A 13754-nucleotide genomic window follows, 5' to 3' on the forward strand; every position below is an offset into this window, starting at 1 on the left:
CCTAACTAATATCAAATGATAAAAATACCATCAGTGATGCTAAAATAACCAAACTACCCCTACTTGAACCAAAAGACACAAAAGACATGTAAAATGATCAAATTCACCAACCTACCACTAGGCTAATGCATCAAATGCTAAAACTACTATACTACGAGCATGGAAGGGCCAATGTAGAGATTCCAGGGGATGCTCCTGCATCAAACTCCCCTTCTTGAAAGAACTCGTCCTCGAGTTCCCCACCGGCCTCATCATTGTCGGACTCCACCCGGATCAAAGATGAATATGGCCCATGCTCTCTTCATGGTATGCAACTCATAGTAGTCGCAAATCCATAAATCTCTCTGCACTTTAGTAGTATGGCTGTAATAGTAGTGGTAAAAGGCATCATCATGGCGAATGTTATGCATATAGATCAGTCCATGTAGTAGGGTTGCCGGATACACTTCATAAAATTCATCTTGAAGTGTTTCATCTACCTTGGACAACATCTCAAAGGCTTCAACTAAAGCTGCTCTAACCCCTTTTGTATCATAGCTGAACTCATTCTTTTGTATATTCCTGTTCTTTTCAACGTCATCCGTATGTTTAACCTCAATGCCACCTGTCTGGATACTGTCGAACATAAAAGAATCAACCTCATATTCGTTTACAGCAAAGAGAAACATGGCCATATCAACCTCATATTCTTCATTTGCATCCCCATCTTCATAATAAAAAGTATAACTGTCCATGTTAACAGTAATCTCATCATCAAATTCATCATGACTGTTATACCCATCATCAATGTCAATCAGGGAAACAACTTGGACATTCTCCTTTTGTTCCATGCGAAGTTGCTGAACTATGCTGTCCTCTTTATCAATGACCGCTTTTTCATGAGTAGTATCCACCTCTAGCTCATTTATCTCACTCCCAACATCATCTAGTTCAATGCCTTCATCACCCGGTTCCAAAACAATGACCTCTTCGGCCTCCTCTTGGCTTTCAATTTGTGAATGACTGTTATGCTCATTTTCCTCTTCATTTTCATCACAAATCTCTTTAATATCTTGCTTATGTATTAGCTCATGGCGGCCTTGGATGTAATGATCATTTATATAGCAAGTGGAAGGTGCAAAAATCAAAGAAGAGTAAGAAAGTACCCTAGATGACAGTGGTTGAGATGTAGGTGGAGGTGAAAGACTAGCAACTCTCGGCCTTGATTTCAACATATAGTGATATCCATATGGAAGAAATTGTCGTGCCACCTCTTTTTTCAATTCTTCCCAAGTCCGAATTGGAAGTTCATCTAATTCCCGTCGCCGGTAATTCAATGATCGCCACCAAGTCTTGACTCGGTCTCTAAATCTTGCCACAACCTTAGGCACTTGATCCTTAGGAGGTACTCTCTTGGAATCAAACTCTTCCTCCACTTCATGAACCCACTCTACTATTTCCACGGCCTCCATTCCCCAATAAAGCTCAGGGATCTCCATCCATCTATCGCCATACACGCCCAAAGAGAAACTAGGGGCTGCTTGATAGAAAGAGTCATGCTCACATTCATCCTCCATATACCTATCCCACTCCCCTTCTTGAAAAGCATGCTTTCTTATGGGAAGGGACTTGTGGTGCAATGATTGTCGCCTAAAACCTTGTATTTCAGTACTTAGTCTCTTCTCACCCTCCAAAAGTTGTGAAATGAGCTGATTGTAGTATGATGTATTTGCAGCCATGTTATTTTCTTTATACTGCGTAGAACTGTGAGTGATAAATTCGCTTTAAGTTCTAACAAGTACTGGGCAAACAACAGTAATATCAGCTGGTTTCAACATTGAATTGAATTGGCCTTGGATGATTTCAGTTGGAGTTCAGAGTTCTATTTGGGTAGAATTTCAGAGCAGCACTGGTTCGGCTTCCAATAGCTTTTCATTTATTCAAGTGCAGCTGCTCAAGTCGTGCAATGATCTAGTACCTTTGAAACAAATCATCAAACAGCATGTAGGCCTTAGCAATTGCTTTCAACAACACAAGTATTTTTGTGCATGTGAAAGAGCATACTCCTACTCCATCCTAACCGTGTGCACAGCATGATTGGTTGTTTTAAACCTGAAGCATGATTTTTTTAATTTTTTTATTTGTTCAATCAATGTCTCTGAGTTTCAATCCTAGGCTCAAAATGAACGAAAATAGAATCTTTTGAGCAGGAACTATTCTCGTGAAACTAGGAAGAAGATGTTCTCAAGTGAAGAACGATCTGGATCTCGTGAGGCTTCAATTGCTCAGATCAACGAAAATTAAGTTGATGAGATTACTTATCTGCAAGAGATCTTGAAAAATTCCTCAACTTTTCCACCAAGAACAGAGTAATATGACCGATCTACACACTTTCTTTGATTTTACCAGATGTTCTCCACAAATTGCATCAGATCTCTGCAAATTTATTCCAAGATCGGCTGAAATTGAGAAATTTCGGCGATTGGAGCTCTGATACCATTTGATGTAGGTGGCCGCGAAGCGCCTTCATCGATCTTTGGGAAAGGATCGGATCTTCAAAGGAAAGTGTCGGTTATTGCAAAGGGATGCAAGAAATCTAAAATCAGGGATAAATCTTGCATGAAACAAGATATAAAGTGAAGAAAAAGGAGAAAAGATTAGAAAAAACCTAATCTTGTTTCCAATTTCACAAGAAAGAAAACAAAGATAGATGAGAAGAGAGAACTCTCCCAAACCTCTCCAAAAAAAAAGAATCTCTACTCAATTTCGAACTCAACAACCATTTACAAATGAGAGGGAATGGCTATTTATAGCCAATTACAAAGTAGCCCCTAACTACTATCAAATGACCAAAATACCATGAGTGATGCTAAAATAACCAAACTACCCATACTTGAACCAAAAGACACAAAAGACATGTAAAATGATCAAATTCACCAACCTACTACTAGGCTAATTGCATAAAATGCTAAAACTACTATACTACGAGCATGGAAGGGCCAATGTAGAGATTCCAGGGGGTGCTCCTGCATCAAAACTCCACTTTCCTTTATTCTATTAATTAATTAATCCCATCAATCAATTAATAGAAATGCAACACTACCACCGTATATTCACTTGAGTGCATACTCCCTTAGTATGGTATAAATCATCTATGTATCTAATACAGATCATCTCATCCAGCCTTGCAATACATAAATCTGGGATCTGAATTCTACAAGAGTCCTCAAAGGTCAAGCAAGTCATGAGTGGTTCAATGCAGGGATCTGAGGCAATTAATGTCTTGTTTTGTGCCCTTTCTCCTGAAGAATTTCATAGGGTCTCCACCTATTGAACCGCTAGGGAAATTTGAGATTATCTTGAAGTGAACCATGAAGGGACAAAGACAATAAACTCATATCCCTAGTTCGCCACCCTCCAGCCCAGAATGCTTGGCCTCCTGTATCAAGTCGATCTTGTACACCATCATGAGATGACCAGGTGGCCACATAGGTTGGTCTTACAAAGCTCAATCAACTTTTCTTCCCATCACTAAACTTAATGAATAGTCGGCATTCTATAAGTAGTTTTTCGAGTCCATGAAACTTTGCTTCTTGTAGTCAGCACGCAGCACCTCTGTTCAATCACGCAGCACCTCCGTTCATTTAACTCGTGTCCTTCCAGCCCAGAATGCTTGGCCTCCTGTGCCAAGTCGAACTTGTACACCATCACGAGATGACCAGATAGGTAGCTACAGGGTCATAGCAGGCGTGGAGGACACACACCCCCCCCCCCCCCCCCCCCCCCCCCCCCCCCGACCAATGCAGGCAAAGGCAAAGTGTAAATTCGTCCGAACCCCAAGTGTTAATTGCAGGCTCCGCCCCTGGGTCTTAGTCCAAAACCGATATCTCACGCATAGGGCAAAGGCCTTCAAAAATCAAGAATTTAGCTTTTTTCTTGAGGAACTCCACATGAAGCTTCATGAATCAAGGGCTAGGATCAACCAATCAAAGTGTGTCAACAACAATGGGCATTTATTGTTGTTGGAAATCGAATTAAGGAATCCAATAACATTCAGCTGGAACAGGTGGGGCTGAAATACTGCCTCGTAGGAAAGAGCGTAGCAACCACAATCTTCTTACGATTTTTCTATATTTTCTGTTATATGTCGGTAGGGATTTGCTAGGGACCATCACAGAAAGGCATTTCGTGGGTGGCTGTTGCATGAGAGAGCAGCCACCTCAAATGAATTATATGAACAGGACAAAATCTGCTGAAAAGTGAGCCTATGTGGCTGCTCTCTGACGCAACACCCAGCAGCAAAATGCCTTTCCGCGATGGTCCCTAGCAAATCCGAGGTAGGTAATATGATAAATATCCCGCTATCTTGAGATCACTATTTCATCTACCCATTTTTTTCTCTGATAAGTCTGTCTTATAAATTGACCCTTTTTCATAATTCATGAGGAAAACTTCAGAATGGTCGCGACCTCATTGCAATACAATGCTATGTCATATTGGGTCCCACCATATTGATCTTAACCTTCAATTGATAGGCCTTGCTTTGGATCTTTTTGAGTTAAAGGGGCAAAGGGTTTATATTTTATTTTATTTTTTTCTTCTTCTATATATTTTGGGTTAGAGGCAAGGTTCTATGTCCTCCTCTTGTAACAAAAGAATGGCCCAAGAATCATGCCAATCATCCAATCCTAATATGCAATAACGTATATTTTAGTTGAACATGGATGTCAACATAATTGTAACTTGGACAGCCAAAAATTGCCCCGACTGTCTTCTTCCTCGCGAGAAAAAGAAAATGGCTCCAGAGAGAGTTTGGGGAGATTATTAGCATTATATATGTAGAGAGAGTAGGCGTAGGGGTAGGGGTAGGGGTAGGGGTAGGGGTAGGGGTATCATTACCATTATATATATGTGCAGAGAGGGTTTGGGGAGATTATTAAAAAGGGTGGAGTGCTGATATCCAAACCAACCAATTTTAGTGGTCGAGAGAAAAAGAAAATTGCCCCGACTGTCTCCTTCGTCGCAACAAATACCCCTTGGCTAAAAAAAGAAAAAAGAAAACAGAAAATAGAACCCTCCTCTTTCATGGCAAAAAGAACCCTTGCTTCATTGAAGAAAAAACCACAAAATGAGAGAGTTCTGTATATTCACCCACAAAATAACCTAGTTTTTAGGTTATTCCAATAACCCTCTTCACGGATGTCACATGGGCCAACAAGCACCCAACAAATACCACTTTTTGCCAATTTATCCACCTCTTCATTTGCGGAGCGCGTTCTATGCTCTATCTTGGGGCGTACTTCTCTAACCAAGTCTCTTACTTCAGCAATGATATTCTAGAGCCTCCATGGACCCTTTGACTTCTCCAGCGCCCAAGCAATAGCATTAGTTGAGTCCCCTTCTATGATTAGAGGATTTGACAGATAATCTTTCTACCATTTGAGACCAAACAGCATGGCCCTCACTTCCGCCTCATTTGCATCGCAGTTACCCACAGTTACCCACCGGGCCCAAGGTAATTATCGTTCTTCCTGTTGCATCCCGGATTAGACCTCCAATCCCTGCTTTTTCGGGATTTCCCAATAAACTCCCATCAACTTTATCCATCCCTCCAGTGGAGCCTTCCATTTCGGAGTAGGTTTATTCACAAGCTTCCTCTCCCGTGTTATAGGGTACCAATTACGCAGGATTTCTCCCAGTCCGTAATTTATACCTCTTTCACCTTTTGCCCAGCTGATCAGGTCCACCTTGACATCCGTTCGAATGCCAGCCGCTTTTTCCTTTCTCGCCGAAGATGCGATTGTTCCTATCCTTCCAAACGTTCCAAATGATGATGTGTGGAAGAATTTTCCAGAAATCATGGCCAGTTTCACCAAATAAACCTCTTGTACGGTTTAGTAATATCCTACGAACTGTTTTTTGGAACAACCCATGGTACTCCAAAATACTTCATCGCACCCGTCCATATTTTGAAAGTAAAAGGGCAGTGCAAGAGTAAGTGATCCAGTGTCTCATGATTCTCTACACAGCACACACCAACCAGCCATTTCAAAGCCCCTCCTTTGTAATCGGTCACCAGTGTTTATCTTTTTATGGGCCACGGTCCAGGCAAAAGCCGCAACCCTAAGCGGAGCCGCGGTTTTCTACATGCATGCCCTCCGAGATGCCTTTTTATGTTTCCTTATTCAACAAGGAAAAGAAAGATTTAATGAAAATTTCAACTTGAGTTTACGGTGTCCACACACGCTCATCAGCTTCAAAAGGCGAACAATAATGTGAATTCAGATCCTCCAGCATCGAAACAAAGGTCACAATTTCCTCGTCCTTCAAGTTTCCAGGAGATCTTATGTCCCAAAAGATCCGTCCATCCGACCCGCGCCTAATGAAATTGTCCGATACCTTAGATTCTCCATTTACTGCAATTCTAAATAGATTGGGGAAAGTTTCATACAATGGTTTTTCCCCTATCCACAAGTCCATCCAGAGACGAACATCATTACCTTTACCGACTCTAAACCTTACGAATTTTTGGAATTCCACCATCAATGAGTAGATTGATCTCCAGGCTCCCGACCCCTTTCCGACTTTAGGTTTCCGGGCGTTCCAATCCCCTACTTCCCTCCCGTATTTGTCTCCAATAATGCTATGCCAAAACGCCTCCTTTTCATCTCCATAACGCCACAGCCATTTACCGAAGAATGATTTATTCCTCAATTTGTTTTCCCAATCCCCAGTCCACCATGTTTCTTTAATTTTGTCACCCTTTACCAATTCATTAGGTGTTTGGTTGTTGTTTTTATACCATCACCTTCCCATAGAAAATCCCACTGAATTTTTTCGATTCTACGAGCAGATGCTTTAAACAATGACATAAAATATACCAGCATGTTCGCGAGTGCCGCTTTGATCAAAGTTATTCTCCCTCCAAATGAGATATATTTCTTCTTTCATGTAGCTAATTTATGCTCTAACCTTTCCACCACCGGATCCCATTGAGCAGCCTTTGGAACCCCAAACCCGAGTGGTAAACCCATATATGACATTGGTATTTCACCTTCCTCAAATCCCAAGATATCCGCGTAGAGCTTCAGTTGCTGACGATCCACATTAATCCCAGCGATGAAACTTCTACACAGGTTGATTTTCAGACCCGAAACTATCTCGAACCATCGGAAAATTCTCTTGACATTAACAACAGTCGTTTTATCCAAGGTTGCCAGAGCGGGAATCGGAATCGAAAGCGGGAATCGAAGGCTCCCGGGGAAGAATCCTGATCAAGGTTGCCAGAGCGGGAATCGAAAGCGGGAATCGAAATAGGAATCGAAGGCTCCCAGGGAAGAAACCTGCTTCCTAGGTTTTATCTTCCTCAATCATCACAAGTGTATCATCAACGAATTGCAAGTGGCTTACCGTCCGGTTGTTAACACTAGGCCTCAAGCCTTTAATGAATCCTTTAGCTTCAACTTTCGTAATCATTTGACTCAGCGCCTCCACGACAATATTGAACAAATACGGAGAAAGTAGGTCCCCTGCCATAGACTTCAAGTGCTACCAAAAAACCCTTCAGCAGTGCCATTCAATAGAATAGAGGATGTTGATGAGATACAAGCTCTTACCCAACTTCGCCATCGTAGCCCGAGCCCCATTTTTTGTTGGATGAAGTCAAGAAAGTCCCAATCCACATGATCGTATGCCTTCACGATATCAATCTTGAAGAGCAAACCTCTCAGTCCTTTCCTCTTTACAAAGTCGATTACTTCATTCGCAATTAGTACCCCATCTAATATTTGCCTTTTGTCTACGAAAGCACCTTGAAATTGCAAAATCAGATCCCCCATAATAGCTTTAAGCCTTCTGGATAGCATGTTGGATATAATTTTGGATACCCCATGGATAAGGCTAATCGGGCGGAAGTTCTTAACGCCAAGCACCCCTTCCTTTTTTGGAAGAAGGGTAATGAACGTAGTATTAGCTTCCTTGTTCAGGATTCCACGCTCGTGAAATTCATGGTTCCGCCATAAACTCATCTTTCATCACTCCCCAGTAGTTCTGATAGAAAGCCATAGGGAATTTGTCACGACTGGGAGCTTTGTCCTTCGCCATAGAGAATATCTCTCTCTCCACTTCATCTTCCGTAAATACCCGTTCCAGATACGTAGCCTGAGCTGTGGAGATTGAGAGAAATTCTAAACCGTTCAGCTTGGGCCTCCAGGAATATTCATGTTCATATAGATTGGAGTAAAAGCCGATAAGGAAATTTTTTATCTGCTCACTTTCTTCCACCAGTACATCTCCCTCCTTGAGACAGTTGATCGAATTAATTCTTCTACGTACATTCTCCATGCGGTGAAAAAATTGAGTTATGATCCCCCTCTTTTAACCAAAGAGCGTGGGATCTCTGACGCCATATGATCTCCTCCCTCCTCATAATTTCTCCATGTTCCTCCATCAGCTGTACTCTTTCCAATTTATCACTGGTTAGCATTTGTTCAACCTCTTCTTTGATTTCTAAGGTGTGTAGTAGCATTTCTTCAACCTCTTCTTTGATTTCTAAGGTGTGTAGTGAATGTAGAACCTCTTCTTTTCTCCTTCTCCTTAGTTTCTCCTCCTCCCTCTGCCAAACCCTTTCCCTAGCCTTCCACCCTTATTTCATTCCACCACGAATAAACTCTGTCATCGAACCCCGTTTGCTTGCAAAGATCCAAATCGAAACGGAAAGGTCTCGGACCACCAGAGTAAACGGATATTTCATAAGAATAGGGTTATGGTCTGACGTTGGTTTCAGCAAAACCCTCTGATAAATAAAGGGAAACTGCCATTCACATTCTTTGGAGACGAGAATACGATCAATCCTAGTCCTCATCAGATTATCCTGGTTATTCGACCATGAGAATCGAGCTCCTTCTAATGGAAGATCGGTCAACATAGTTTCTTGTATGAAATTTGACAGGTTTCTCATACTGGCAGTAATCCTTCAATGGTTATTTTTTTCCGACGGGTACCTGATCGTATTGAAGTCGCCCCCGACAATCCACGGTCCCTGCCATTGTTCCGTAATGTCCTTTAGTTCCGACCACAACCCTCTTCTCTCACGTGCTCTAGCCGGTCCATATACAATAGTTATCTTCCATTTTTCATTCCAATCAGCAGATTTGAACATGATTGAAATTGAAAAACGTTTTATGCATACCTCCTCCATTATAAAGCAACCGTCTTTCCAGATTACGATAATACCCCATGCCGTTCCAACCGCTTCTTTAGCTACCCATTGTCTGTGATTTCTCCCGCATAAGTTATTGATTGTTGACTCTGTTACACCAATGATTTTTTATTCAATAACAGCTATTAGATCAAGATTTCTGCCCCGAACCAAATCTTTAATAGAATGCTGTTTCTTCTCCGCCCCCAAGCACCTGATATTCCAGACAGAAATCTTCATAATAGCACATGAGAAAAACCCCCACCCTTGTTCCCAGTACACCTCCGTTTAAGGCCCGCACCTCCTGGTGCCCCTTTTTTACTTGCTTCCTCACAAACCTTTTATTTGCTTCCCTGTGATCAATATCATCAGAATGTTCCATGTTGCAGCTTCGTTTTCTTCGTAACTAATTCCCAGCTCCTTACCCATTGTTCCCATTTGTTCCCTTTCCGGTATGGTAGAATCCACAATCGTGTTATCCAATTCATCTGATAGAGAAAGAGCTTCTCGAATTTTTCACGAACCTCCACTTCCAGCGAGTATTGTTTAGTCTCTAGACTTCAAGGCTTCCAACTCCCCACTACTCACCTCTCGATCTTCATCAGGTTTGTCTTCTGTCCTTTCAGCCTCATCCGAAACTCCCTTGAAGTGGGCTCCCTTAAAATTCTCATCGACCCTTTGTACTGCAACTTCTTTAACGATCTCTACCCTCTCCTTTGGGATCTCCACAGTTCCTGTTCCTTGTAGCGACCCCTTTTCTTGCAAGTTTCCCTTCACAACTTTCAGCACCCACCCTCAGAAATGATATTATTCCCATCACCCGCCATCGTTCCTCCACTAGTGGTTCTTTGGACGGTAGCCTCGTCCCGTGAGGCATCAGACTTGTTAGCCTTACTCCATTTCAATTTCAGAAACGCATGTGCAATATCCTCTTTTTTCGGTGACTCGGAAGATCTTCTCCGCTTTCTGAGCATCGAGTTAGCGGCACGAGATCACATTTCTGCGCACGGCTTTTCTATAAGCATGTAATATCGTCGTTTGGAGAAGAAACCAGAAAATGACCCAGAGGAATAGTGCCGGTTTCTATATCAACTCTTGTGGTGACCGGTATTTACTTTCCACCGACTGACCACAAAAGTCCTACGTTTGTATTCACCTTCCTTACCCGGTTTCCCATCTTCAATCAGCATGGGTGCAAACTGGTTAACATGATCCATACTACTGACAAGAGGATAACAGCTGGTGGTACCTTTTTCGAAGCAGCGAGAACATGGCACACCACGAGGGTTAGTGGCGTTACACTCGTCACCGACCACAATCTCCACGGCCGGTATCCCGATCGATTCAATCCTCACTTATTTTTCCTCATTAGTGTAGCACCAGAAGGTTCCCGTTGAGGATACATGTTCCATCCTCCGTACATACATTTCTTGATTTTTGCCAGATGTCCCCGCAATCATATTGAAACAGAACGTGTGTCCCCCCCACCAACAGTGCTTATCCTGTGGTGAGACGGCTCACCCTTTCCATTTGACACCCTCTCGTCGACGTGTGTCCCATTATCTGGCACTTGGTAGGCATTATCTGACACTTGACGTGTGTCCCATTACCTGTTTCTGTTATGTGAGAAATTGAATCAGCTCTTGATTTAGAACAATGGTTATAACCAAATCCATTCGTAAGCAAGCTTTTGTGGTTGGCAAGGTTGGGTTGCCTTGAAAACTTGGACTGCTGGATACCCAAGTTAATGAGAACAGTGCATATGGATTTAATTGTCAATTTATAGGTCACCCATTGGATGGTTAGGATCAATTAATCAATAAAAGTTTTTCAAATTGAAACCACCAAATGACTGGTTTTGACCATTGAAGGCAAGTTGGAGCAAGAGCTGTGTGGAGAAGTGGATGGAAAGTGGAAACACTCTCTCCCATCATAAAATACAAGAAAAACCCAGAGTCCAGAGATTTTGAATTTGTGGCTAAATTACAGTATTTACGAGCAGTGTGAACCACCCTAAGAAAACATAAGAACTGATTCAGAATATTTTTCACCTTCATCAGAACATGGAATGATCAAAATATAATTCGTTTAGGTTAGTTATACTCACAAGCCTTAAGATGTTCTTCTGTTGCATTAAGAGTAGGAATCTTGACCCTGGGAGGTTTATCTAAGCTGTACAGACCCTCAGGGCTAAAAACTATGTAGAGAACGTCATCCATGCCGCTCTCTAAAGAGTATAAATGTTGTCCAGCGGCGAAGCTACCCAGTAGTTGGTATGATCTCTCTGATCCATCCATCTGGAGGCAGAAATCCTCAGTACCTACGAAAACCAGAGGCAACACTATGGTAATCCAGGTAATGTAAATTTGACATGAAAACAGAGAGGATTTTTGGTACATATATATGAGTACAGCAGGATATAATAACATAGAATATACATTAAACTGTATTTGGGTACCTAAAAATACATATACAAATGAATGAAAGCAAGCCATGCCAACAAGAGAGATCAAGAGGTCAGAAGTCCTACAACATCACACAGCACAAGTTATTGGGTGCTCAGATTGAACAGAAAAAGAATGCTTCTTTGAGAATAAAGGAGAAAACCACATCCCAAACAAGATATCAAAAAGCCTATGTGACACTTTTCCCCACTCACAAGTGACCCACCAAAAGGCAAGCCTAGAAGAAAAGAAGAATGTTTAGTATAGTCTTTCACCAAATACTTTTTCTTTTCTTTTCCCGATATTTAGTTCTCATACAACAGTACAAGCATACAAATAGGAGCAGCGAATAGCTATAATAAATATCAACTTTGACATTTTTTGACGCACGGTTCATTTTTCAAGATGATCTAACGTCAACATGAATGACGACCCGGAATCAGCCATTTGTGAACATTTTTGTTTCTAGTGCGACTAACTCTATCGGAGTGGAGGTTAGATCACATCGCTTTTGTTAGCCGATGCAATTAAATAGAAATCAGTATTACTACTTTTTAATAAGTCTTACTACTAACTACTAAATGTTAAATTAAGAAGTCCATGAAATTCTAAATGTGGATATACTAACTTTGACTGTCATAGAAAAATGTTTTCTTGTTCGAAGATATTGTAGAAATTAAAGAAAAATAATCCTCAAAAAGAAAAAAGACACTTCAGCCTAGTGAGCATGTGCGTCCTCTGCCATCGAGATAAGGAGACTTTGGATCATCTCATGTTGCATTGTCCATTCGCATACTTTTTATGGACAACAACATTTGGAGCTTTTGGGATTTCTTGAGCTTGCCTTGAATCTATTAGCTCTCTTCTCCTTGGTTTGCGGTCAGGGCCTTTCGGTGAGATGGTTAGATACCTCAGGGCAACAACCCCCTAAGCCATAGTATGGAACATCTAGAAGGAGCGCAATAGACAGATCTTTTAGGCAAAGAGTAGAATTGCTGCCCGTGTCGCCTCTGATATCAAAGTGGAACTGGTCTCCTGGATAAAATCAAAGAAACAAACCCCTTACGGGATGGGGATCTGATAAGGAACTGGTGGTCTGTGATATGAGATAGAACCATCACGTCCAAGCCCAAACCTAAATGGATGAGTCCCCGAACGGGGTGGTTGAAACAAAACTTTGATGGTTGTTCCCTGGGTAATTCTGGAAAGGCCGGGGTTGGAGTTGTCATTAGAAATTCCTCTGGGATGTTTACTATGACGTATTCGGGACCATGCGGTATATGTGACTCTAATGAGGCGGAGATCAAGGCCTTACTTTTTGGACTGCGGTGGGCCTTTGAACACGATCAACGTCCCCTCATAGTGGAAGGTGACTCCTCAAACGTCGTAGCCTGGGCTTCTGAAACATCAAAGAGTCCTTGGAGATTTCAAGCCCAGTTACAGAAATACTGGATCTGATGCGGGTAGTTAACCCGAGACTTAAACACCGAAGGCGTTCAACGAATGAGGTGGTTGACACTCTAGCTAAGGCGGGAGCTAACAGGGAGGATTTCGAAGTAGTATCATATTTGTAATTAGTCTTGATCCTCAGGGAAGGGTAGTGTACATCTGTTTTTGGAAGAACAAATGTTCCTCTTTTTTTCCTATAATAGTCCTTGTATGCCCGGTTTCCAGTTAATATTTGTAAAAGCAGGCTGGGACTACTGGTCCCGAATGCTATTTCAATATTTATGGAAAATGTCATCTTTCAAAAAAAAAACAGGAAAAAAGAACAAAGGCATCAATGAAAATTCACTCCAATTAATTTGCAATTGGAGCTTAGATGGATGAAAAGTGAAAATCTTGGATTGTTTCCCTCTTTGGGAAGAGAAGAAATGGTTTTGTGCAACCTAGGACCAGTTATTTCTGACCAATTTACTAGTGGTCACTTGTGCACTCGGTGGTCATTATGGGATAAGGCTAAAAACCTTACACAATCACCTAAAATCCTAGGAACCCATCTAGGCCCATAATGAGATATGTAGCAAAACATCAATTATGAACTTAGGTAAGATTGTGTAGCTAAATGGCACGGAATACTAATACATTCTCATATTCTGATATTGTAGAAATTAAAGAAAAACGATCCTCAA

General features: G+C 41.7%; 1 protein-coding gene across 2 annotated transcripts in view; it reads right to left on the reverse strand.

Moving 5' to 3' along the window:
• Positions 1 to 5009: 5009 nt before the first annotated feature.
• LOC143863524 (uncharacterized) overlaps positions 5010 to 13754 on the reverse strand; it is a 46248-nt gene continuing 37503 nt past the window's right edge. The window contains exons 3-4 of one of the 2 annotated variants that reach the window (XM_077374209.1): positions 11286 to 11498; positions 5010 to 10794 (exon numbers count right to left, since the gene is read on the reverse strand). In XM_077374209.1, coding sequence (XP_077230324.1) covers positions 10793 to 10794; positions 11286 to 11498 — 215 coding nt within the window. In that variant the 3' untranslated portion in view covers positions 5010 to 10792. Of the gene's footprint in view, positions 10795 to 11071; positions 11192 to 11285; positions 11499 to 13754 lie in introns of those variants that run through there. The other variant, XM_077374208.1, reaches the window with a different exon arrangement.

This window comes from Tasmannia lanceolata, unplaced genomic scaffold, assembly GCF_043159265.1.
Source record: "Tasmannia lanceolata isolate RefF3 unplaced genomic scaffold, GAP_Taslan_0.1 ptg000044l, whole genome shotgun sequence".
Classification (NCBI taxonomy): domain Eukaryota; kingdom Viridiplantae; phylum Streptophyta; class Magnoliopsida; order Canellales; family Winteraceae; genus Tasmannia; species Tasmannia lanceolata.